Here is a 27,094-nt window from a genome sequence, read left to right as displayed (position 1 = left end):
AGAGAATCCTCTTTAGGAAGCATTGTATATTGTTTTCCCATTTTTAATTTTGTACACATATATTTATTTACGAAGTTTTGTATATCGCTAGCCTGACCGGAGGGTATCTGAGCGCTTCACAACAGTTGCAGAGCAGAACGGTAGCAGAACATATTACAATAAAGCGAGCAAAAGAGAGCAGAACAAATTGCAGTACAGTGAGACCATCCGGATGAGAGTCGTAGTAAAGATGATGTTGGGGAGTTCCGTTACAAGGACTTGTTCTCCCACAACCGAGGGAGGTTTAGTGTCATTTTCAGCACTCCGACTGAACCTATCTAATCGCTAGCGATCGATCGAGGAAAAGGATTTTGAGCGGACTTTTGAATTTAGCAAAGAAGTCGAAATGTTGATTTCACGGTCTTTGAAATTGAGTTTTGGGGTTAGAGGTGGGCGAGCAAACAAACTAACAGGTAGAGCAGAGCTCAGGCTTGGCTCTTAGAGCCCATGCACAATCCGAGCCCTGAAAATGTTTGCTATGTAAAACATACAACAAACATCACGAAAATATGATACACTTTTTAAAATTTTGATGAGACTGTATTTCTTTAACACAAGGAAGCTTTGACATAAATATGTCACAATATAGCGCTGCACTGCACTTATTAAAAGTGTTAGTTCTTAAACATGAGCTTATAGTCAGTCATTCCAGCCCTGTTCTCACACTAGTTAGAGTGCTATTAGTGAACCAACAGGCAAGAGTGTTGTCACGTGGATCCTGTATGTGGCCCACATTATTATAGAGCAACATTAGTCTATTAAATGAACACTATAGGTTTTGTATAGTTGGTTTTCTGATTCATGTTTTTGAAAGTGCTTTTATGTGCAAGTATGAGTTTTGGTGAAATAAAATATTTGCCCAAACTCACACAATTTAAGTGGAGATGCTGCAATTTATCCAGGTTGTATGTTTTCATTTTGTACAAATCAGCCGCTAAATTGCTATTTGTCTCTCCTATGTTGATTCTTTGTTTTTACCTCCCAGGTTTTCTGCGATTTAAATAAAGTGTTAACTCTACCTGGAGATATTGAAGAGCTCACATGAACACTAGTTACATTATTATACAAGGTCACATTCATTTCTTTTAGGCACTTGAGATTTGCCCAGAATCACATTGTGTTGAGCCAACGCCATGACTCAAACCTATCTGGTCCAGTTCCAAAGTTGCAAGCTCTAGCTGTAACCCCACATCCTGTGTAGATTGAGGGTGGCAGGCAGAACGTACATGATAGCTCGGCTCAGTATTAAACAGGCACTTAGGAATAGTGGAACTTGCACTTATACATTTCCAATTCAAATATTTTCTTATACATTCATGAAATGTTTACGCAAGTCAATATTGGGTCTTACAGTTAGGGCGCAAACCTACATAAACAGTTCGCCACACTCGCTCATACCTTGCTTGATTGTAATTTGTTTTCCCTCCCACCTTGCCTCCCACAAACCGGTCTGCGGCCAGTTTGTCCTGTTCCAATCGAGAGTTCCACTCTCCTTCTCTTCTGCCTAGAATATTAGTGTCGGTCATTCCAGTCCACGCCCACTACTGGTACGTCCTCACCTCATCTGGTGCACTTGCATAAATTCTGGACCCCTAAGCTCTAATGCAATGTTTATCCGTTAGCTCTGCTCGCACCTGCAATGTACCGTCTCTCCCCAACTTCCCATTAAGATTTAGATCCACATTCCACTAGCTCTGTAAAATAAAGTGTTTCGTCGTTTCCTATGCTCCTGAAACACTTATTTCCCCTTAACTACAGCCCGCAATCCCATTCATTGTCTACGGTAAATGTACATGGCGCGTCCCCTTGCATTCCCCGGCTCAGGGGTAGCTGAAAACTCATTCCCAACCTCACAAATGCCACTTCCCAGCACTAACTTGTCGCTTGTCTGTTCCTCTATTCTCCTTCTTTTCTTCTCCCTAAAGAAAAAGAGAATAAAAGAAGTTTCAATCAGGTGCTGCTACAGCGGTTGCGGAAGCAAGAAGCGAGTGGCGCGCGCGCGCACATACTCACGGCTCCACAGCATCCGCCATATTTCCCTCTCCCCGTCGGCGGCCCACAAAGCCACAGTGCAGCGACCTGGGCTTTCCAGCCACATAACTCTATGGCCATGTCAATTCCGATTGAGAAGTCGGAACAGCGCCAGAAAAACCGATTTAACCACTGACTCCATGTTGATAAATAGACATAGACAAGCACCTACGGGCACATTAACAGCGGGAGGGGGGCGGGAACGGACAGCGGGAGGGGGGGTGGAAAAGGCACGGACAGCGGGGGGGGGGCAGGAACAGGCACTCACCTGGACTTTTTCCAGCAGTGGTTGGCCTGGAATGAACATATGGCCGGGATGCCTGTCACCCCCTCCCAACACAATCCCCAAGGATGGGAAGACGGACGCAGTTCTGAACTTTTGGAAGGCGGGAGGGAGTTACCCTCCCGGTCGTATTTATTAAAATATGAAACAAAATTAAAACATTAAAATAACAATTTCATATCATGTACAATTTTCATTTATTACATTACGATGCAGACACGTTCATTGGCTAACCTTAACAAATCTCTAATACAAAGGTTTTCCTAGCCGAGTCTAAACATCCTGCAAATGCATACTTTCTAAAACTTGTACATCCCAGCATTACGGGCCAACGGCAAGGTCGCAACCGGTGTCAGATCCCTACTACCAGAACTCCCCCCTCACGGTGTGAGGGGCGGGCGCACAGAGGACTGTACCTCTGTGCCAACTCCAATTTCCCTTGTCTTTGCGGGGGCCCCCTATTTAACTCAACGCCATCTTAATGGTCGTCCGAGGACTCGTGTGAGGTGTCTAGAAGGTAGCGTGGACCCCCCTCCCACCCCACACTGTTTATCACATCCGCCGTCGCGGATATCCTGGCCCCGGGAAATTCGTAGGAGGGGCATCTAGCCGCCTCCTCCCCTGGAAGGGGCCTATGACCGCCTTCCCTTAGGCGACCCCATACTTAGTGGGTGCCGCCTTCCCGTGTGAGGGGCCAATGGCCGCCTCCCCCCGGGCGCTCCCATCCATAATGGGTGGCGCCCCCCCCCTCTAGGGACCTTGAAATTACTGCTCACCGATCATGACCTTACCGCCACAGGCCGGATAGTTGACCGGCTATCCGGGCCCCCCACAACTCCTACTAAAGGTCATGCTTTTACAAACCCCTTAACCATGCTACAAAGTCTCCTATGAGTAAGACATTCCCCTCCCGGGACAAATGGACCCCATCTTCGAGATACATGTGCTCCCCCCGAATACATCCATGTGGAATACAGTGTAACTGCGCCGAGCGAAACAACCTACCAAGCTTGTTATTGACCTTCTTTACTGAATGGTTCAGTGCTGATACAGAGAGGCCCCCCCGCCACACCTTCCTGGGAATCATGTGGGACCATGCTATCGTGCACCCCGGGATCCTCCTTGCCAACCAGCTAACAGTAGATAGAACTCGCTCGAGTAGTACACGCCGACCGAGTGTCACCAAATCATTGCCTCCCAGGTGTACTATGATTACAGACGGCGGTGACCTTGTCCGCCCTAGCAGTCCCTCGACAAAACATTGAAACTGGTCAATACAGAGCCCGCCCCTTCCGTGGAAGGTCACCCTGTACCCGTATTCCCCAGCTGCGTGAATCATTTCACCTGCTTTGAATACGTCCCCGGCCCGCCTCACGTATGAGTGGCCCACGACCCACACCACTCTTTCCTCAGCCCCACACACACACGCCCCACACACACACGCCCCACACACACACACGCCCCACACACACACGCCCCACACACACACGCCCCACACACACACGCCCCACACACACACGCCCCACACACACACGCCCCACACACACACGCCCCCCACACACACGCCCCACACACACACGCCCCACACACACACGCCCCACACACACACGCCCCACACACACACGCCCCACACACACACGCCCCACACACACACGCCCCACACACACACGCCCCACACACACACACCCCACACACACACACGCCCCACACACACACACCCCACACGCCCCCGACCCACACGCCCCCGACCCACACGCCCCCGACCCACACGCCCCCGACCCACACGCCCCCGACCCACACGCCCCCGACCCACACGCCCCCGACCCACACGCCCCCACACACACGCCCCCCACACACACGCCCCCCACACACACGCCCCCCACACACACGCCCCCCACACACACGCCCCCCACACACACGCCCCCCACACACACACGCCCCACACACACACGCCCCACACACACACACACGCCCCACACACACACACACACGCCCCACACACACACACACACGCCCCACACACACACACGCCCCACACACACACACACGCCCCACACACACACGCCCCACACACACACGCCCCACACACACACGCCCCACACACACACGCCCCACACACACACGCCCCACACACACACGCCCCACACACACACGCCCCACACACACACGCCCCACACACACACGCCCCACACACACACGCCCCACACACACACGCCCCACACACACACGCCCACACACACACGCCCCCCACACACACGCCCCCCACACACACGCCCCCCACACACACACGCCCCACACACACACGCCCCACACACACACGCCCCACACACACACGCCCCCCACACACACGCCCCCCACACACACGCCCCCCACACACACGCCCCCCACACACACACGCCCCACACACACGCCCCACACACACACGCCCCACACACACACACGCCCCACACACACACACACGCCCCACACACACACACACGCCCCACACACACACACGCCCCACACACACACACACGCCCCACACACACACGCCCCACACACACACGCCCCACACACACACGCCCCACACACACACGCCCCACACACACACGCCCCTCACACACACGCCCCACACACACACGCCCCACACACACACGCCCCACACACACACGCCCCACACACACACGCCCCACACACACACGCCCACACACACACGCCCCCCACACACACGCCCCCCACACACACACGCCCCCCACACACACACGCCCCACACACACACGCCCCACACACACGCCCCACACACACACGCCCCACACACACACACCCCACACACACACACCCCACACACACACACCCCACACACACACACCCCACACACACACACGCCCCACACACACACACGCCCCACACACACACACGCCCCACACACACACACGCCCCACACACACACCACCCCCACACACACACGCCCCACACACACGCCCCACACACACGCCCCACACACACACGCCCCACACACACACGCCCCACACACACGCCCCACACACACACGCCCCACACACACACGCCCCACACACACACGCCCCACACACACACGCCCCACACACACGCCCCACACACACACGCCCCACACACACGCCCCCCACACACACACGCCCCCCACACACACACGCCCCACACACACACGCCCCACACACACACGCCCCACACACACACGCCCCACACACACACGCCCCACACACACACGCCCCACACACACACGCCCCACACACACGCCCCCCACACACACACGCCCCCCACACACACACGCCCCCCACACACACACGCCCCCCACACACACGCCCCACACACACACGCCCCACACACACACGCCCCACACACACACGCCCCACACACACACACCCCACACACACACACCCCACACACACACACCCCACACACACACACCCCACACACACACCCCACACACACCCCACACACACACGCCCCACACACACACACGCCCCACACACACACACGCCCCACACACACACCACCCCCACACACACACACGCCCCACACACACGCCCCACACACACACACGCCCCACACACACACGCCCCACACACACACGCCCCACACACACACGCCCCACACACACACGCCCCACACACACACGCCCCACACACACACGCCCCACACACACACGCCCCACACACACACGCCCCACACACACACGCCCCACACACACACGCCCCCGACCCACACGCCCCCGACCCACACGCCCCCGACCCACACGCCCCCGACCCACACGCCCCCCACACACACGCCCCCCACACACACGCCCCCCACACACACGCCCCCCACACACACGCCCCACACACACACACGCCCCACACACACACACGCCCCACACACACACACGCCCCACACACACACACACGCCCCACACACACACACGCCCCACACACACACACGCCCCACACACACACACGCCCCACACACACACACGCCCCACACACACACACGCCCCACACACACACGCCCCACACACACACACGCCCCACACACACACACGCCCCACACACACACACGCCCCACACACACACGCCCCACACACACACACGCCCCACACACACACGCCCCACACACACACGCCCCACACACACACCCCACACACACACACGCCCCACACACACACACGCCCCACACACACACGCCCCACACACACACCCCACACACACACACGCCCCACACACACACACGCCCCACACACACACGCCCCACACACACAAGCCCCACACACACACGCCCCACACACACACGCCCCACACACACACGCCCCACACACACACGCCCCCACACACACACGCCCCCACACACACGCCCCACACACACACGCCCCACACACACACGCCCCACACACACGCCCCCCACACACACGCCCCACACACACGCACGCCCCACACACACGCACGCCCCACACACACGCACGCCCCACACACACGCACGCCCCACACACACGCACGCCCCACACACACGCACGCCCCACACACACGCACGCCCCACACACACGCACGCCCCACACACACGCACGCCCCACACACACACACGCCCCACACACACACGCCCCACACACACACGCCCCACACACACACACGCCCCACACACGCCCCACACACACACACGCCCCACACACGCCCCACACACACACACGCCCCACACACACACGCCCCCCACACACACACGCCCCCCCACACACACGCCCCCCACACACACCCCACACACACACACGCCCCCCACACACACACGCCCCACACACACACACACACGCCCCACACACACACACGCCCCACACACACACACACACACGCCCCACACACACACACACACGCCCCCCACACACACACACACACGCCCCACACACACACACACACGCCCCCCACACACACACGCCCCACACACGCCCCACACACACACACGCCCCACACACACGCCCCACACACACACACACACACCCCACACACACACACACGCCCCACACACACACACACACGCCCCACACACACACGCCCCACACACACACGCCCCACACACACACGCCCCACACACACACGCCCCACACACACACGCCCCCACACACACGCCCCCACACACACGCCCCACACACACACGCCCCACACACACACGCCCCACACACACACGCCCCACACACACGCCCCCCACACACACGCCCCACACACACGCACGCCCCACACACACGCACGCCCCACACACACGCACGCCCCACACACACGCACGCCCCACACACACGCACGCCCCACACACACGCACGCCCCACACACACGCACGCCCCACACACACGCACGCCCCACACACACACACGCCCCACACACACACGCCCCACACACACACGCCCCACACACACACACGCCCCACACACGCCCCACACACACACACGCCCCACACACGCCCCACACACACACACGCCCCACACACACACGCCCCCCACACACACACGCCCCCCCACACACACGCCCCCCACACACACCCCACACACACACACGCCCCCCACACACACACGCCCCACACACACACACACACGCCCCACACACACACACACGCCCCACACACACACACACACACGCCCCACACACACACACACACGCCCCCCACACACACACGCCCCACACACGCCCCACACACACACACGCCCCACACACACGCCCCACACACACACACACACACCCCACACACACACACACGCCCCACACACACACACACACGCCCCACACACACACACACACGCCCCACACACACACACGCCCCACACACACACACACACACACCCCCCCACACACACACCCCCCCCCCACACCACACCCCCCCCCCCCCCACACACCCCCCCCACACACACACCCCCCACACACACACACCCCCCACACACACACCCCCCCCCACACACACACCCCCCCCCACACACACACACCCCACCACACACACACCCCCCACACACACACACCCCACACCCCCCCCCCCCCACACACACACACCCCACACACACACACACCCCACAGACACCCCCCCCCCCCCACCCCCCCCCCCCACCCCACACACACACAGACACACCCTTAACCGCCAAACCTTCACCCAAGATTAATCGGCCCTCTGCCCCAGGGTAAACCAAAGTGCTAAGTAGGTCGGCCCAGATCTTGCAGTCCTCGTCCGCCTTTTCATTCTTTCTGACCTCTCATTCTACGCTCTTCCATTAACACACATTCCTCTGTCTCCTTCATGATGCCATTGTAGGCCCCGCTTTTGCCATCCAATGAATAGCAACTCTGTTTTGCCAGGAGGATCCCCTATTGTGCAAACAATCCCTGCATCCTACCATACCTGGTGGAAGGAACGAGTCCCAATATGCATTACTTTATCGAGGATTCCAGTAATATCCTTATTACGGCCCATAGTTTACCTACAACCTCCGCCCAATATGGCACCACCTCGGGGCACCTCCAACTCATATGCAGGAAGTCACCCTGATCTGTCTTGCATCTGGGACACTCGTGAGGTTGTTGGTGAGCAGGGGATGGGGTTTAATACGATGTAATCTTGCAGGCATAAAATAAAAATGTAAATTGATACTTGTATAGCGCACTACTCACCCGCAAGGGTCTCAAGGCGCTTGTACGAATACCGCTGTGGAACCCATCCTGGCTTTCCCTGTGAGGCGTCCACTCCTGGGCACCCCCAAGGTGGAGGCCAGGCATCCTTGGCGTTGTGGGGGACGTTGTGGAGATTAAGCAAGCTATTGTCCAGAGTTGCAGAGTGGGACTCCATGATTGGAATAGGCACAGAGGCGAGAATTATCAGGTCCGTGGAATTTGAGCCCAAGACCCGCCGAGGCGGGGAATTGAACCCTGGTCCCGGGCTAGACCTCTGCATCGGGGCCTGCCGCTCTAACCATTGAGCCACACTTCTCCACAAAGTATGTGCGATGAAAGACTTTGAAGAGAAGACCCTGGACTGGACCACCTTCATCCTCTCTGGCAGAACACAGAGCATCCGCCTTTTCCCCTTCCGCTCCGAAGCCACCGAGCTCATGTGCGGCGTACCCCAGGGCTCATCCCTCAGCCCATCTCGGTTTAACATCTACATGGCACCGCAAGCCCACGTCGCCCGTTGGCACGACTTCAACATCTCCTACGCCGTGGACACCCAGCTGATCCTCTCTCTCACCAAGGGCCCCCACACCGCCAAAACCAACCTTCACGGAGGAATGAAGGCCGTCGCTGAATGGATGAGGAAGAGCCGACTGAAGCTGAACTCGAACAAGACGGAGGTCCACATCCTCGGATCCACCCCTTCGGCCTGGGACGACTCCTGGTGGCCGATCGCACTGGGAAGTGCCCAAACACCAACCAACCACGCATGCAACCTAGGGGTCATCCTCAACTCCACCCTCTCCATGACTAAACAGGTCAACGCAGTTTCCTCCTCCTGCTTCAACACCCTCCGCATGCTCCTCAGGATCTACAAGTGGATCCCCAGTGAAACGAGAACGGTCACCCAGGCCCTCGTCAGCAGCAGGTTGGACTAAGGAAATGCAGCTCGGCCAAACTCCTGAGACTGCTCCAACGCATCCAGAACGCCTCTGCATGCCTCGCCGCAGCCCCATCACATGGCACCTGAGAGACCTGCACTGGCTCCCGAGACCAAGAGGATAACCTTCAAAGTCCTCACCCACGCATACAAGGCACTCCACAACACCGGACCAACATACCTCAACAGACGACTCCGCTTCTACACCCCACCCCTCAGCTCCCCCGACCTCGCCACAGTCCCCTGCTTCCGCATAGCGACCTCCGGCGGCAGATAGTTCTCCCACCTCGCCGTCAAGACCGGGAACACCCTCCCCATCCACCTACGGCAGACCCAAGACCTGCTGACCTTCAGAAAACTCCTCAAGACCTGGCTTTTCGAGCAGTAGCAGCATTCCCCACCACAGCACATTGAGACCCTCACGGGTGAGTAGTGCGCATTACAAAAAATATGATTGATTGGTTGAAATGCGCTAGTTTAAACCTGGCGTTACTGGACACCTCCCTTGCTTGGGCATACGCCTGTTTCCAATCTCTCTTGGTCAGTGACTCCTGTAAGTCCTCCCAACCATGGTGAGCTTTCTTAACTAGCTGTGGCATGTCTTATTTTAACGCTGTATAGAGCCTGGAGACTGTTTGCGCTTCGAATCTCCCCTCTAGTAGTCCTGTCCATGTCTGTGAAGTCACTAAAAACACAAGAAGTGCGGTCCATATTTCCCTAATCGTTCTAGTCAATTTAGCAAACAGCAAAAACTGCCCCTCCGGAGCCCCCAGGAATATAACTCCAAATGTGGAGCCCCCTCACTCCTTCTGCAGTCTCTAGGACATGTCACCACTGATACTTATAAATGTCTGAAGTCATTATAAGGGAAGGTTCCTGGAAAGGGTGGTGCCTTCAAGATCCGCCTCACCACCGACTCCCACGTCTAAGCCAATTGACACATTGTGTAAGGGCTTATGGTCAGTTGGTGCTCTCCTGCCATGAAGCAGACTGGTAAATTCTCTACCCCCTCCATCCACTCCAACAATATTTTCTCCCAGTTGTCCTATGGCGAACACCATTGCTCTGCATGTTGGAGCAGAGTTGCCATTTAATATAATTCCAGGTCTGGAAGACCCAGCTTAAATACCACTAGTCCTACCCTGCTCCTCTTCACCACCCAAACCAGCGACACCAGTAGGCCATCCAACATTTTAAATATAGTGTGAGGTGTTGAACATAGGGGGTTCTGCAGCTCGTAGCGGTACCATGGAAGAAACTTCATTTTTTGCAACCACTAATCTGCCAATGGTGGACAAGGGCAGGGTATTCCAAAAGCGTACCGAGGCCTGGAGTCCATCCACTATTCTATATACATTATAAGCTAGCTGCTGTTGGGGCATGTGTGCCACCTGCCCAGATAGCAAAACTTATCCTCTCACCTGGGGTGTCTATTCCGCCAGTACAGTAGACAACCTTCCCCAATGGAAACAATACAGATTAACCCTGGTTAACGTGTCATTTGAGGCTTTTCCTAATGTCTGACGCCCTGTAAGGCGCTATGGGATGGAATGCTGTGGTTGTGTCACGCAAAGAAGTGTATCGTCACCATATAAAGACAGCACATGCGTAGTGTTACCCCACCTTCATGCCCCACTCAGCCCATGCCCCCGTAGATGAATGGTCAATGGCTCAACTGTCAGGGCGATCAAGATGTGGGAACAAATGGCACCCTTGTCTGGTCCCCTGCTTGATCCCCCTGCTGCTCAGGACCTATCCTCCAGTGTGCACCCGCGCAGTAAGGTGCGAATATAACTGAGCAACCTACTGCAAGCACTGTGCCTCAAATTCCATCCTTCTAAGAACCTGCATCATATATCCCCAATCCAAGATATCAAACGCCTTTTCCATATCTAAGGCCACTAGAGCAACCTCAGAGTCTGCCTCCTTGAGCATATGCACAACGAGTTAATAGTCGGATATTTATCATTGTACTTTGTGCAGGTGTAACCCAAATTAGTCCTCATGCACCGAAACCCCCATTACGGTCTTGACTCTGTTGGCTAATACTTTCGCTAACCCTTTGACACCTGTGTTTATCATGGACAATGGGCAAAAGGATACCTGTAATAATGGGTCACTGTCAGGCTTGGGCAGCATGATTATGACCGCCTCCCTCATAGTCTGCGAGAATTGGCCTACGCTACAGGTCTCCTGGATCACCTCCAGCAGGTGCACTCGGGTCAGCAAAAGTTCAGTAGGACTTTGATGGGAGCCCATCCGCCCCAGAGACCTTATCGCATCGCAGGTCTCGTGCCACTGCTCATAGTTCCTTAACTGAAATATCTCCCTCTCACACAGTCTAGCCATCGTCTGGCAGTTCAGGAGCCTCTGCCCTGGCAGAAATCCTTCAATACGTAGGTCCTGGCCCTGTCTTAGGCTTTTATAGGTGTCAGGTAATAGTTTATTGGCCGCTTCGTGGAGATAATCATGCCATTTTCTCCAGTAAGCGCCTAGAACATGGGTGCAGGGGTCTCTTTTGAGAAACCAGACAAAAAGTCTCTGGTTTATCCCCATCCTTATGCAACCGCTGCTGGTAATCCCTCAGTGTGAATTTTTCTAACACTGCCCATGTGTCCCCTATGCTATTTTCTAGTACCAGTTTGTCTTTGGCTGTGTGCCTTTCCTCCCCTTTCCGTTTCTGAAAGCAAGCCAGTTCCGTTGCCTGGTCCTTTAGCTTCCTCTGTAGTTTGGATTTTATCCCATAAACTTTGCTAAAGCACGACCCCTGGGCACCAGCTTAAGGGCACCTCATTCAACTGCCAGAGTTGTTGCTGAATCTTGCAGGGCCAAGCCTGGCAGACACCACGTGGGAACAGCAGGGGTGTGCCCACATCACGTTTATGCAGCCAATATAGGGCATGAGCCTATAAGGATCTATTCAGGTATTCACTAGAGGCAACTGATTCCCCCACCCTAGTTCCTCGGAAGCAAGGAGCCTGTCCAGCCTGCTGTATGTCCCGTGTACAACAGAATGATAACGTGTATTCCTTCTGCCCTGGATTAAGTGCTATCCAGACATAATGCAGTCCAAGTTAGTCATCACGTATAACGCACCTGTCATCCCCGGTTTTGGCTGACGTCGTGAGGGTTTCTATCTAGGGTTCCGTCCAATATACAATTGAAATCTTGCACCCACAGTACAGGTACTCCCACAAACGCTGGGATCACCTACTGCACTCTGAAAGAATAATTTATCTACGTTAGGTGCACAGACATTTACTAAGGTTTTCTGCACCATCTAGCAGCCCATACACAAGGATATATCTACCTTCCACATCTATACAGTGAGAGTTTAGTTAGCAGTTCTTCCGCTTTTAAAGATTTTTAGTCCAGATTAAGTTTCCAAAATTGAACATCCCAGGATATCTGGAGAGCTTGCTGCTAAGCAAGTTCCACCTGTACATAGATCTTGGTACCAATATACAAATAACTTTGTGTATTTGAGAAGCTTTAGGAGTCGATTCATTCCAAATTATATTATAACATTATTTTATAACATTTATCAATAATAGGATATAAATTAGTTGAATTTGTTATCTTGGCAAGACTTGAGGCTACATTTTATATAGGCAGATATAGTTAATCTAAAAGGAAGTTGGACATAGAAAATTTATTTTCAGTCACATTTTTTATTGATTTTTTTGGCGACCCAAGGCATTTCCTTATTTTTCCATGCAGTCTAACACAGTTTTATTCATAATCTTCTAAAATGTTTAACAGAAGAAGAGTTGAACACTGGTAAGGAGGAGGATATAACAGATATGCTTTTTCTAGTGAGGAAACTGATTATTTTAAAATATAGGTGATTTGTTAGCATTAGCCAATTAGACATGTAAACTATTTAAGAGATACTACATTTTCCCCCCCAAAATTGATCTACGGGTAAATAGAGTAGGATTATTAGAAAGCAAGCAACTTTGCTGTTTGATAAATGCATAGTGATGTAATCTAAATTCAGAAAAACGAGTACCACCATCTGGTTTAAGAAATCTAAATTAAGTTAAGACAAAGATGTATGTAAAATCCAATGAAAATTAGAGCAAATGTATTTGTGAAATTTTAAAAATCCTGTAAGTATTTTGAAAGCGAGCATTGATAAAACAAATAAAATATGAGGAGCTATTATTATTTTAATTGTATTTTGTTTGCCTCACCAAGTTAATACCTAGACGAGGTGTGGGGAATGAGTCTAAAAGTGATTTATATTCTCTTTAATGAGGTAATAATGTGGTCAAATAATTTATTAATATTAGTGCCCATAAATATTTTTTTTTCGTTAATTGATAACAGTTCAGTCCTAGTGCAACTGAATATATGCAAAAATATAAAGTGACTTTCTCTTGCTTCTGTACATAGATGGGAGTGTAATGTCAGCCATTGATATAGAGGTTTATGAAATGTCTAAAGTGGGCAAGAACAAAAAGGACGTGTGGAATGTCCGCCTCCAGTGCACCTGCTTTCTGAAGGAAAGCAGAACCTTAATGCTGCACTAGTGACTCATTTCATTTGTATTTCTTTTGGCAAGGGTGCGTATATGAGGGGCTCAGCTTTGCATTGACATATTTCAGGAAGTCCTTATTCCTACCACAAGATCAATTCTCTAGACAAGACATCCTATGAACCCAACCATAATGGACACTTATTCTAAATTTTCTTCTTTATTTCATGTCTCACCTTTTCTTTAACTCCATTGTATTGTATTTCACCTTGCTTTATTCATGCTGATCTCCTTATAACTCACCTTCTCGTCACTTTTCAATCCCCTCTAACACTTACCCCTCACCCGAAACATACTTTTCCTCCAAACTTTTTTTCTACTGGTTTGTATGTCTTCACCTTGTTTTGACCTCATGTTATGTATGCTCCTTCGCAAACTGTATCCCCTGCTTGTGTTCTTGTGACTCTTTATCTGGCGCCATCTTTTCTCCATTCGCAGTGCTCACTTCATTGTTTTTACCTCTCTTTTGGTCTTTCTTTAAACCTCATACCCTTTTCACTACAGGCACCCCTATCAGCCGCATTCCAATAATGGCTAAGCAGCTCTTAGACTTGTACATGCTCTACAAGCTGGTGACTGAAAAAGGTGGCCTGGTTGAGGTTATCAACAAGAAAATTTGGAGGGAAATCACAAAAGGCCTGAACTTACCGACTTCCATAACCAGTGCAGCATTCACTCTCCGGACACAGTAAGTATCCACCTCTGCCTAGATTATTCAGGGCTAAAGATTGGTGTTAGCACAGATGCAATAAGGAGTTGCATGTCCCAACTTCATTTGCATAGGTTTAACCTTCCTGATCGACACATAATGGTTTTGTCACTTATGTATATAGTAATTAAGCTTTCTATCTTACAATCTCTAGGTACATGAAATATTTGTACCATTATGAATGTGAGAAGAAGTCCCTCAGCTCTCCGGCAGAACTCCAAGCTGCCATTGATGGCAACCGCCGGGAAGGGAGACGACCCAGCTACACTTCTGCCTTGTTCAGCTACTCACCATCAACGAGTGGACCCTCCTCCATCCTCTCACCTCCAAGGATTCACCTGCCTGTCATGGGAGCTCAGTCAGTCAGTGCTACACATGCTTCTTCAGGTGCTACCCCCAAGAAAGGTAATGTCGAAGTGCAACTGATTAAGTAAACATTTGATAGCGGAGGGCAGAGGTGTAGCGTCGTGGTAGGAAATGTAATGCTGTGTTTACGGGGTATGTTAGTGGCTCCAGCTTTTCAAACTGTCTGTTTTGAGTTTTCCACACGTACTAAATTCACAGGTATACCTCCGAAATTAATCCTGGGACGCCCTCAACAAAAGGTCAAAGCATGGTCCAGACCTGGTGAGTGAAGGAGGTTCTGTAGTCCTCCTAAACCATTTCTCAGAGTGCCTCTGTTAATAAAATCCCAGTCACTTTGTTTTCAGAAGCATGATGTCAGCAGGCATGGGCTTACTTGATGCTGTGCCCACTACTGGATATCCACAAGTATGTCCTATGGCATGAGCAGAACTTGAAAGTCCTAAAAGACCTGTACCTTGCATTATGCCACCATGTCTGAGAGGCAAAAAGGTTTCAGATTCTTAGTTGAATTCCTTACTGCCCTTTCTTGGTGGATTCGCTAATGCGTTCACTAATAATGTTGCAATCTTCTGTATCGTACACTGAAAGAGTACATTTCTGTACTTCAGAGCCTCGTAGCCAGTTTGTGCACAGAAAACCAATACTTTGTTCCATGTTTTGAACAGTGAGACAAGATGTTCGGGTTGTACAACTATCGGCATTAAATGGAACCAAGTGTACACAATGAGGATATAAATAGAACACATGAGATTTTGACTTTCGTTCTCGATTTCATTAAATCGTTGCAAAATATACATCAAGCAGCCAAATACTCTCTTTTTAGGAATACTGTGTTGGACAGAACTGATTTTCTAACATTAGTTATACCAGATATTGAGTTAGTTGTATATATATTCATCTACTTCTGTTTAAAATGCCACACTGGGCATTCTGTTATCAGCAAAAAGTCTCTAATGTGGACTTTCATAGTCTTTTGCATAAAGTAAAATTTAAGACCCAAGTCCACTATTGCCTAACTTGTGAGTTGATGAACTGTGCCTCTCCCAAGTCTCTGGCGAGGATATGAAGGGGGAGGGAAGTGAATTGTTATCAGTAAATACTTCAGTAGTGCTTCTGAAATTAGTCTTGCCATGCAGAATGACTATAAAAAAAAATACGACTGGCCTCTATTTTGGGTAAGCATTTTAGTTGCTCAGTCTGCATTCTCAGTTTACTCAATATATAAAGGTATCTAGAATTGTTCGAAAGTAAACATGATCCCGAAAATAGAAACAGGTGAGTAGTAATTCGGGCTATGAACTGAACCGGAAGAAACTCCGGTAATGACTACCAGGTATAATGTAGTAGCATGGAAGATGCCCTCATCTGTTCTAAGGTTAGTTCTTCAATGCTTCTTCAGCATTAGCAAGGATTCAATCTTTGCGAAAACAGTATTGATTCTGAGGTCTCAGACCGATAGTAAGTCTCTCTGTGTTTGCAGAGAAATCTGTTCTAAGACTAACTCAACAAGCTTAGGCAAAGCTAATAGGTCTAGCCTATGTGAGTGCTATTGATTACGTCAGTGTTTTTAGGAGTCAACTTATGATTGACAATGAAACCAACAAATGGTAAGCAGTAGGTGGGCTCCAAGCCCCTTACTGTACCCAATACTCCTCACAGTTACGGCTTTCGGCAAGTGAGAAATTATCATGAGCTATTTATTGCTATCTGATACTGGTCTTATGGTCACTGCTGATAGTAACAAAGCATGATCACCAAGAAATTGTAATTCAGGATCTCCTTTGAAGGTAATCCAAACAGTCCAGCTGTCCCTGTAATAGAGGTAAGCGTGGAGAAGAGATGCATTCTGGAGATGTACGTAAAATATTGGAAATTAATTTTTACAGTTTTGTACAGTGAGAGGACCAAGAGGCAATCGAGTGTTTTGAGCACCACTTACATTAGATATGGTCAAATTCTGTATTTTTGATAAAATAACACATGTAGTTCAGTGCCGGCTGCAGAAATCTGCATTGAATCTTACTGTCGTAATTATTGTAGTTACTTGTGCATGAAACCTGACTTAACCGAACCTGGGAAGATAAGTGTGCTGTTTTTTATTTTTTGTTTTTTTTAAAAAAAAGATGTGGGCGTCGGGTATGGGCACTTGTTAGTCCGTATTTAAGTTGAGAAGCAAAACTACATATTCCCCAATAGAAAGTACTCCTTGCAGATTGTGTATCAACATGGGCCCGCGTGACAGCAAATTACGCATGTTCACTCACAGCAGGGATGATTCATGCATTCATCTTTCTCTTTCGATTGAATTATGTAATATCAACGAAACACCACTAGGCAAAATTTTCTGTGCACCACACAAGTTTAGTATTGTAACTCTCTGAACTTCCTCATGTCACCAGCCCCTCCCTTAAACACTGCAGCCTCCAGCGGCTCGAAGTCCTCGGGTGGTTGTTGGGGGCTCCTTCTCACTGCATCCCACTTTAGAGCTCTCTTCAATAATGCCAGGACTCATGGTCAGTGGCGGCTGGTGACATTTGAAAGTGGTTAGGCGTAAAGTTATCGTGGTACTGCACTGAGGCGAGCGAGCGCGCCTGAACAACCTACAGGTGGTTCGGGTGAGTTTCCCCCACCCCACCGAGAAAATTTTGAAAAAAGAGGCTAAATGGAGCATTTTCAAGCAAATTTGAGATAGCAGGAAGGTTGATAAAGCACGTGCAAAAGTGTTATGACAACAATAGTAGAGATTTCATATGACGTAGGTAGCCGCTTGTTCAGTATAATCAGAGAACTTCACTTTACAACCCCCAAGCCACAACGCACTGACTCACCTGTAAGCAGTGTATTTTCCTTTACAATTGCCGTGTCAACATTATGACAACTGTGTACCTCCTTCACACAGTGGCACAGAATTACAATTGCAACTTAAATAAGTGTCCTTTGCTTTTATTGTTCAGCAGAGGTCAGGGGTTGGATGGCCAAGTTCTCTGAACACTTTTTTGACCCACTGACAAGGCACTGTGAGAAATTGACACAGCCTTCAGCCTTTGCTCTAAAGCTCTCAATGGTGGCCCGTTAAAAATGCCTGAACGCGACTCAGTTGAATGAATGCACTGTACAAGAAATATATTGCACAACTAAATACAGAAATACAGCATCCTGGAAATAGGGGCCGTCTTAAGGAATGCAAGATTAAGTAAAACATGTGAAATAAACAAACTATACCACTTACATGGAATACCTTAATGTTTTATACATTCATTGTTCAGAAATCAGTAATTTCCCTGTTGTGGATTGGTGGATGCATGCATGCAGGTATGCATGTATGGATGGATAATTGGTGATGTGGATGGATGGGAGGCAAGTGAATAAATGTGTTTGAGGAGGATGGATGGCTGAATGGGCAAAAATTACGGATGGGTTAATGAATGGATGTGTAGGCCTAGGGTCGATGGATGAGGTTGTGGGGCGAATAAAGGGAGGCAGTAAGGAAGGGGTGCATGAATTGGCTAGAAGAATAAAGAAACCGCCAATGCCATAATTATGCAGCACACGCTGCAGGATGACACAATTCCTGGTCCTGTTCATAGCACACAAAATAAAGTCAGATGCAAACCGAGAATAAGACTGTTGGCAAGCACACCAGCAGCGGTGCACCCAACAATCTGCAGCTGAATTCATATCATATACAGTGGGAAATTCTTATTGGGGATTTAAAACGAGACAAACTGATACTGTGAGAATTTGGCCTGATATGATGATCACTATTCTAGTGAGCACCTTGCACCAGTCCAAACAACCCTTATGGTGATGGTTGTAAAGTCAACCTTATAGACCAGCTATCCTAGTGGTAGCATGGACAAAGCAGTCTTAGGCTAAACTCAAGAGGGCATGTGAAGCCAGCTGTTTTACCATATGTAACCCCTTTAATACCAAATGAAAGGGCACCACACAGGATATATATTAAATATATATGTATTTATTTCTAAACAACCCCTCTGAACTCTTTATGAGGTCAGAGGCACAAGCATATAACAAGATTCTTTATTATCATACAATAAGTTGCACAAAATACAGTAGGGCCCTAGGGGCACGCTAAACCATATACTAAAATAGTTGTATAAGAACCACGTCACAAACAAAGGATAGGCCTAGGGCCTAGGGAATCGCTAGGGCTACACTGTACTACCAAAGGATAGGAAGTAGGAGGCCCACGGGAGGCGTGTGCAGAGTCTTTACTCACACGCAAGTTACCATAAAGTTAGAATGGGAACGAAAGAATTAGAAACTAGTTCTTTTAGGGCACTTCTGACTGGACTCGATGAAAGTTACTTGAAACCTAGACACTAGGATTGTCAACACCCACAGGAGCACCGGAGTACTCATTACCTCACCCACAGGAAGCGGGTGCATAGGTGTCAAAATGTGTCGGGTTTCGTCGCTGAATCCTATGGAGCCTTGAAGAAAGATGCTGCAGGCAACCAGGAGAGAAGTGTCCGGTTGGATCCAAGGGCGGATCGAGGATGAAGAGTCCCTGAAAGCAGAGGGGACAGTCTCAGTCACTAGCCAGTGACCAGGAAGGAACCAGGGGATGTCTCGAAGCGATCAGGTGTTATTGTGAAGCTTGTCTCTGCAGCAAGTGGACCAGGAGGCGTCGACAACGACCAGGAGTCAGGCACGGACTGTCCCACGAAGGCTCTCGCTGTCTGTGGTGTCGGCTTCCGAATTGGAGTCAACAAGCCTTGGCAAAGGCAACCCACGCAGGAATCTAAGTTGGCTTCTTAATCAGACCAGCAAGGTCTGATGGGCTGCTTCTTTTCAGGGAAGCAAGGGCCAGTCTGGAGCAACCAGACCAGCGGTGTAGATTCAAAGTTTTGTCGTCAAGATGGCCACTAGCCAACGGGCAATTGACCGGACAGACGCGTCGAGCAGGAACATGCAGAAGGGCCCCACGCAGAACTCGTGGAGTGTGGAGGGCTGATCTTCGGTGCAGATGTTGCTCGGGGCTGGGGCTTCTCAATCCCCAATGCACAGCTTCGAGGGTGCCTCAGATGCTGCACAGAAAGCAATTCGCTGACTTTCCAAGATGGCCGGTCCCACGTCTTGCGTCACCTCCACGGGTCTCAGCTTTGCTGGGGCTGTGGATCGGGCTGAAGAAAGTCTGGAAGGCCGGGTCTGGTCAGGCTCTGTGCTCGGGCTTCGGCTGGAGCATCGACAAAGCAAGCCGTTGATCGCTGGATGGTGCCTGCTTGTGCAGGGTGGTCACTCCTTGACCACAAGGGAGATTCTTCAGTCTTCTATCTTCAGGTAGAATGTCGAAGGTCCAGAGTTTCGTTTCAAGTTTCAGTCAGGATAAATCTAAAGTCTGAGGACTCAGCTCCTACCTATATACCAAATCTAGGGGCTGGATTACCTTCTAGGTCCCTCCTATGGGTGGGACCAGGGATGGGGGTGGTTACACCCGTTTTCCTTTGTCCAGTTTCGCGCCAGAGCTGGGGCTGGAGTGCCCCAGCACCGGTTTGAACTGGACTATGCATGGGACACCTTGTGTGCCCCAGGCAGTGTCTCATTTCTTTCAGCCCTCCCTGCCCCAATACACTATAGCCTGTCTGGGGTGGTGCTTGCACCTCCCAAGACATGAATCTTATTGTCCAGCCTCCCTCGCTGGAATGACTCCCAGCAGCAGGAGGTCAGACTTGTATCTGTGGCAGCAGCATCCATTTTGTGATGCTGAGGCTCTGGTTAACTTTAACCGGGATTAGTAGGAACAACATGTCTTCTCCCTCTAGAAAGGTGGAATGCTACCCCCGTCGCCAGAACTGGCGAGTGGGGTAGTATTCCAAAGCGTATGACACCTTACTCGACATGTTTTGATAAAGCCAAACCAGAGTTAGCATTTAACCACGAGGTTCATAATGCACTTAAGAGTATATGGTATGGCTATATCCTAGAACAGCTATAAGGACATGGTTCCGAAAGCTGCAGACAGGCTCAGCTCATGCTAGAGCACCATCTCACATAAAACCAAGCACTCTGCCTCCAGGATTGTTAAGGCCTGCCATAGGAGTGACTTATAGGTGTAGGTGTGTCTAGATATAAGGTTAGATATAGGAATATCTAAGCAAGGGGTGATTACACAACCTTGCCCCAGCTGAGTGATCAGCCAGTTGTGTCAATGTGAGTGGCCAGCCAGGGGTGGCATAATACATGCTGCAGCCCCTGGTAGGCCTTGGATGCACCTATGCCCTGGGTACCTATAGTACACTGTACAGGGGCTCATAAGGTGACCCAATGTCCAATTGGTAATGTACCTAAAGTACATTGTATTGAATTTAGAGAGTGCACAGCTGGGCTGTGGGTCTGATTAGCAGGCCCACAGCCACATTAAGTTGAAAACCAGTGAAGCAAAAAGTGGGGTGACCATAGGAAAGAAGACCCTACTCTCCTACAGATACGATCAGCCCAAAGTATTCCACGTCAAATGAAAACATATTACACCTTTTCCAGTAGTAAGGAACACAAATATACTGTGATGTCTTGTCATTACCACCGAAATATTGACACTATTTCTGAGTTATGCTAAGGATTTGTCAAACCAGTTTGAGACTTGTGCTGCTTGTTCGGTCAGAACACTCATTAACATGTGGTGCTCATCCATATTTTGTTTTTATAACCGAACATCTTTTTCCATATGAATTGAGCAAACATTTTACGTCACATATACATGTTCAGCATGCAACAAATTAGAGAACACCACCTATTTCGATTGAACTATAACCTTCATATCTCGTACATTTAAAAACACACTGGTAACAAAACTGAAAAATACATACATACATAGACGCCGGATGGGTTTTCGGGCCTAGGTATATGACAGTTAGAGAGAGGCTGAATCTGCTGCCATCTGGATGTTATGGGGGGGTGGGTTGGGGCTCAGATTAAAGGGTGAGTGGTCGCGAGGGAAGGGGGTCACGCGGGGTTAAATAAAATAAAATTTTACTTCACTTCACTTTGTCCCGCGTTTTCTGATCTTCTCTCCATGATAGAGTCCAGGATTATCCTGTAACCTCAGATCGACAATCCAGCACGGAGGTCCTGCGGACCACAAAGAGGAGATGGACCTGTCCTGAACCCAGACACCCCAGTTTGTTCCCACTACAGTAAGAAGAACTCTCCTGCACTCAGACCCCTACACTCATCAGCCATTGCACCCCACCTCTTCCGACTAAGACTGGCAGTTTAGCATATGTAGGTGCGGGCCACGGTACATAGAGTTAAGGGTGCAGTGAGGGGGCCACAGGTGTGCGTGAACCCTCTCTGGCCTGGCGTCATGGGAGTCGAGCTGTCCCTCGCCCCAGGGGCCGGCAAGCAGTCGGTGCGCAGGAGTTATTGGGAGGCCGGGTTAAGTCTTCTACCTCCCCTGGCACTGGGCCAGGCTTTGCAGGCGGGTAGTGTGCCGGGGACAATGCGCATCATTCCAGGACGGCCACTGGCGGTATGCCCTGGATGCGGCGCGGGAGGTCACAACACTTGCTGCCTCAGCGCTAGGTTGCCAGCTTCCCCCCCCCCCCCCCCCCCCCCCCCCCACCTTTGCAGGCAGTCCTCCGGTTCGTTTATGCTCAGCCAGGAGAACCTAGCAGAGCGTGGTGGTGCCGGCGGAGCTGCCGACTGCAGAGCCGGTCTCGCTTCCAGCGTCCGCTCATCACCTGGGTTACTTTGGGCACGGAGGCTATCCCCCTGGCAGCAAGAGTTAGGCCTCCCCACGTGTAGAGGTGGGCGGGGTGGGCGATATGTAGAACTGCGCCGGGTGGGCGCGAGCCGCGAGGTGTTTATTGCCTATTGAAAATAAACATCTTTACTTGATCACGGTCCTAGGACCCAGGCGAGATACGAGGCAGTTTCGCATATGTTGGTGTGGGCCATGGTACATAGAGTTAAGGGCAGCAGCGTGGTTCCCAGTGTGAATTTGAGCAGCAAAAAGAACATGGGGGAGCCGTGAGGCGCAGACCTTTCCGGTGACATATTGGGTGCAACCGTGCAGTGAGGGGGCCACAGGTGTGCGCGAGCCCTCCCTGGCCTGGCGTCATGGGAGTCGAGCTGCCCATCGCCGCGGCCCCAGTGGCCGGCAAGCAGTCAGTGTGCAGGAGTTACTGGGGAGGCCGGGTTAAGTGTTAAGTGCACACTGCGCAGACAAAACAAATTCTGTGTGTCTAATCTATTTGTCGTCTTATTCGAAATGGATTAGATACACTGATTTTGTTTTGTCTGCGCAATGTGCACTTTATACTTAACCCTCCCCTCTGAGGCCTAACTGAGGCAGGCCGCAGCCAGGCAGGCTTATACACGCCAGTCACAAAACAATTGCGGCCCCCCCAAGACACACTACAATCAGATGCCACCCACCCCACGCACACACTCCCTTGCTGTACACACAGTCACTATCTATGACTCACACTGTGTTAAAAAAAAAAACTTACATTATAACAAAGTACTGTCTGTACTCGTCTTGGAAGCAAGTGTGTACTAAACAGCGGCGAACCAAGCACGAGGTCTACTGTAGTCTACACACGACACTCTCTCGTCTCGTGAATCGTCGTGGCACAGGCACTAGCGCACCTGGCGAGGTGACGTGCAAACAGCGTAGACGAAATGGCCAATCCACTGCATGGCTTCGCATATGCCATGGTGTGATTGGCCATACAGTGCGGCACTGACCAGCCACCACCACCCACGCACGGCGGCACCATCTGCAGTCTGCGTGGTGACTCAGCCAATCCTGGCGCAGCATTAGCAGCGCTACTGCACCAGGATTGGCTAAGAGCAGGGTCATTGCCTGCCCATAATGAGACCCGGGGGCCCGGGTCCCTGCCAGTCTGAGTCACAAATTTAGGGCGGACAAAGTAGTACTGCGTGTGCGCAAGCACGAGCCAGTACTAAAAATTACTAGGCCTAAAATTGACATGCACACACTGCTGCAGCTGCTGGCTTTTTCTGCATTCTGCTGTGCTGTCACTCACTGCTGCAGCCCCGTCCCCATACCCTTCCGCGGCACGATGTATGGTTCAGTCGGGCTTGTCCCAGCAGAGAGAGCTCTCTCAGAGAGGCGAGGGGAGTCACGAGTGCGCTCTCAGAAATACTTCTTAAAATCAGATGCGAGCGTCTGAGCAGCATGACGGTCGTACTCATGGCTAGTGGAGCAACGCCCCAACGCCCCCAATGGACGCACCGCCACTGCTCATGGTCTGACTAAAACCGGCTCAAGGGTCTTAGTGGAGACTTTCGGTTTGAAGAACACCCTTTTAACAATACAGTTGTGGTCTCTGAGTGAGAGGGTAGGAAAGTGGGTTCTCCAGTGTTCAATCTTTCATAGATTCACATGCTTGTATCTTCCCCGTAGTCATGGTGGGAGTCTCCTGGTAAATAATAACCATAGCAGTAGAAGAAAAACTGCCTGAAACCATAGAGTAGTGAAACCAGAGGGTAACCTCTCCTTCTCATTATGTGGCCCAAACTACAGCCAATCAGCAGCCAGCCCCAGCCTACACCATTCCCAGCAGAGCCACCATACCTCAGATTTCCAACCGCCTTCGTGTGAGAAGGAGTCTCCCTGAGCTCTGCTCAGTTTTTTTTCTCTCTTCACTGAACCTTTGACCTTCACTCGAGAGTCAGGTATTGTTTGTTCTTGTCAGCATTAATAATCTCAGAATGGCTGAAAGCTCCAAGAAGAGCCTTTTCAGAGCTTGCAGGTCCTGTGGAAAGGCCAGGCTATTTTCTGAGGACCCTCACAAGGAGTGCTTGTACTATCAGTACCCTAAGCATATTCCTAAGGACTGCAAGTATTGTCGGACCTTCTCTGCCAAAACTCTAAAGGATAGAGAAGCGCGCCTTTTAATATGGCTTCAGAAAAGGAAAGCTCCAGAATCTGAGTCTGAGGGGGAAGCCAAAGGACACACCTCTAAAAAACAGAAGAGGGTCCTCTGAGGAAAAGGAAGATGGGAAGAAACCTAAAGCAGGAAAATCTAAGGAAGGTGAATCCTCTACTTCTCTCCCTCCAACTCCTCTTCAGCCTTCCTCAGGAAAGAAGGCTCCGTCGTCGCTTCCGTCGACGAAAACTACAGAGATTCCAGTCAGATAGTCGACGGCCCCGACGACTACCACCTCGTCGACGACGACAATCTCGACGACGACAGCCTCGTCGACGACTCCGTCGACGGTGAGTTCCAGACTTTCGTCGAGGGCAAGATCCTCGCCGACGAGCGTACTGTCGACGATGCCGATGATTGTTCCGTCTACGGCCCCGTCGACGACCCCGTTGACGATGAAAAAATCGTCGACTATGTCATCGCCTACAAGGATTACTTCTACTTATATTTCTATTAAAAGGATGACTCCGTCGACGGGACCGTTGACAAGCAAAAGAGGGCATTTTCTACGCCAAAGATTTCACCCCTGCTGCCCTCTACTATTCTGGATTGCCAGGAATCTGAGGAGGAAGGATCCTACGGTGTTGCGTACAGTCCGTCGCAGCTCCATATTAAGCATCAGGATACTGATGAGGAAGGCCAACAATCAGTCAATTAATCAGTGGATCACCCAATCCCTAGATACGCTTATACCGAAAAAACCCTCAACAATTAGGATGGGAGAGCTTAAACATCCATGGTTTACCTCAGACTTAAGGATACTGAAACAAGAATGTAAAAGGGCAGAACGACACTGCCGGAAGGATTTTAGCGTGGAAAGGAAGACCAGTTACAAAGCCACATTGAAGAAATACAAAACCACTCTTATTACCACTAAAACTGCATTCTTTGCGAACAAAATCGAATCCGCCGCCAATGCCCCCAGGGAAATGTTCAAGATTGTAAAGCTCTTGACAAAAATCCCAGATCCCCCCGTAAAAGCAGACGAGCAGGACACAAGATGTGATGACATGGCGAACTATTTCCAGACCAAAATACATAAAATTCTTGAGACGATCCCGGTATCGGACCCGGCCTCACATCATAGTGTACCTCCCCCGGAGGAAAGAAGTGAATGTCCAACACTCTCTCAGAGTTTGCCCCCCTCACGGAAGAGCTTCTCCCCTCTCTGTTGAGGACTATAAAAAGTGGATCACCACGAGACCCAGTCCCCATGAAAATACTTAACCAGGCACTTCCAACCATCAGCGAACCCGTAATTAAGATGGTTAACACCTCCCTGGAATCGGCTACGGTCCCAAAGGTATGGAAAGTGGCCATGGTCAGAGCCCTGATTAAAAAGCCGAACCTCGGCCAATTATCGACCGGTATCCTTGTTACCTGGGATGGGGAAACTGACCGAAAAATTGGTAAACATCCAATTGGCGGCATTCCTGGAGAAGTACAATCTTCTCCATCCATCCCAGACGGGGTTCAGGAAGGGACAAGGCACCGAGACAGCACTGTTGAGGGTGGTAGAAGAGGCCAGAAGGATTTTGGATGCAGGTGGCAGCGCGGCCATTATCCTTCTGGACCTCAGCGCCGCCTTCGACACGGTAAGTCATCATCTGCTGCTGTCTCGACTCCGGAACATCGGGGTAACCGGG

General features: G+C 50.7%; 1 protein-coding gene across 3 annotated transcripts in view; it reads left to right on the top strand.

Moving 5' to 3' along the window:
• Positions 1–27,094, top strand: part of ARID3B (AT-rich interaction domain 3B) — a 418,853-nt gene that overhangs the window by 252,360 nt on the left and 139,399 nt on the right. For all 3 annotated transcript variants that reach the window (XM_086959348.1, XM_086959349.1, XM_086959351.1), the window contains 2 exons: positions 14,958–15,141; positions 15,317–15,567. In XM_086959348.1, the coding sequence (XP_086815474.1) occupies positions 14,958–15,141; positions 15,317–15,567 (435 nt within the window). The remainder of the gene's footprint in view (positions 1–14,957; positions 15,142–15,316; positions 15,568–27,094) is intronic.

Source organism: Lissotriton vulgaris, chromosome 2_2 (genome assembly GCF_964263255.1).
Source record: "Lissotriton vulgaris chromosome 2_2, aLisVul1.2, whole genome shotgun sequence".
NCBI classification, from domain to species: domain Eukaryota; kingdom Metazoa; phylum Chordata; class Amphibia; order Caudata; family Salamandridae; genus Lissotriton; species Lissotriton vulgaris.
This window is presented reverse-complemented; position numbering and strand designations above follow the sequence as displayed.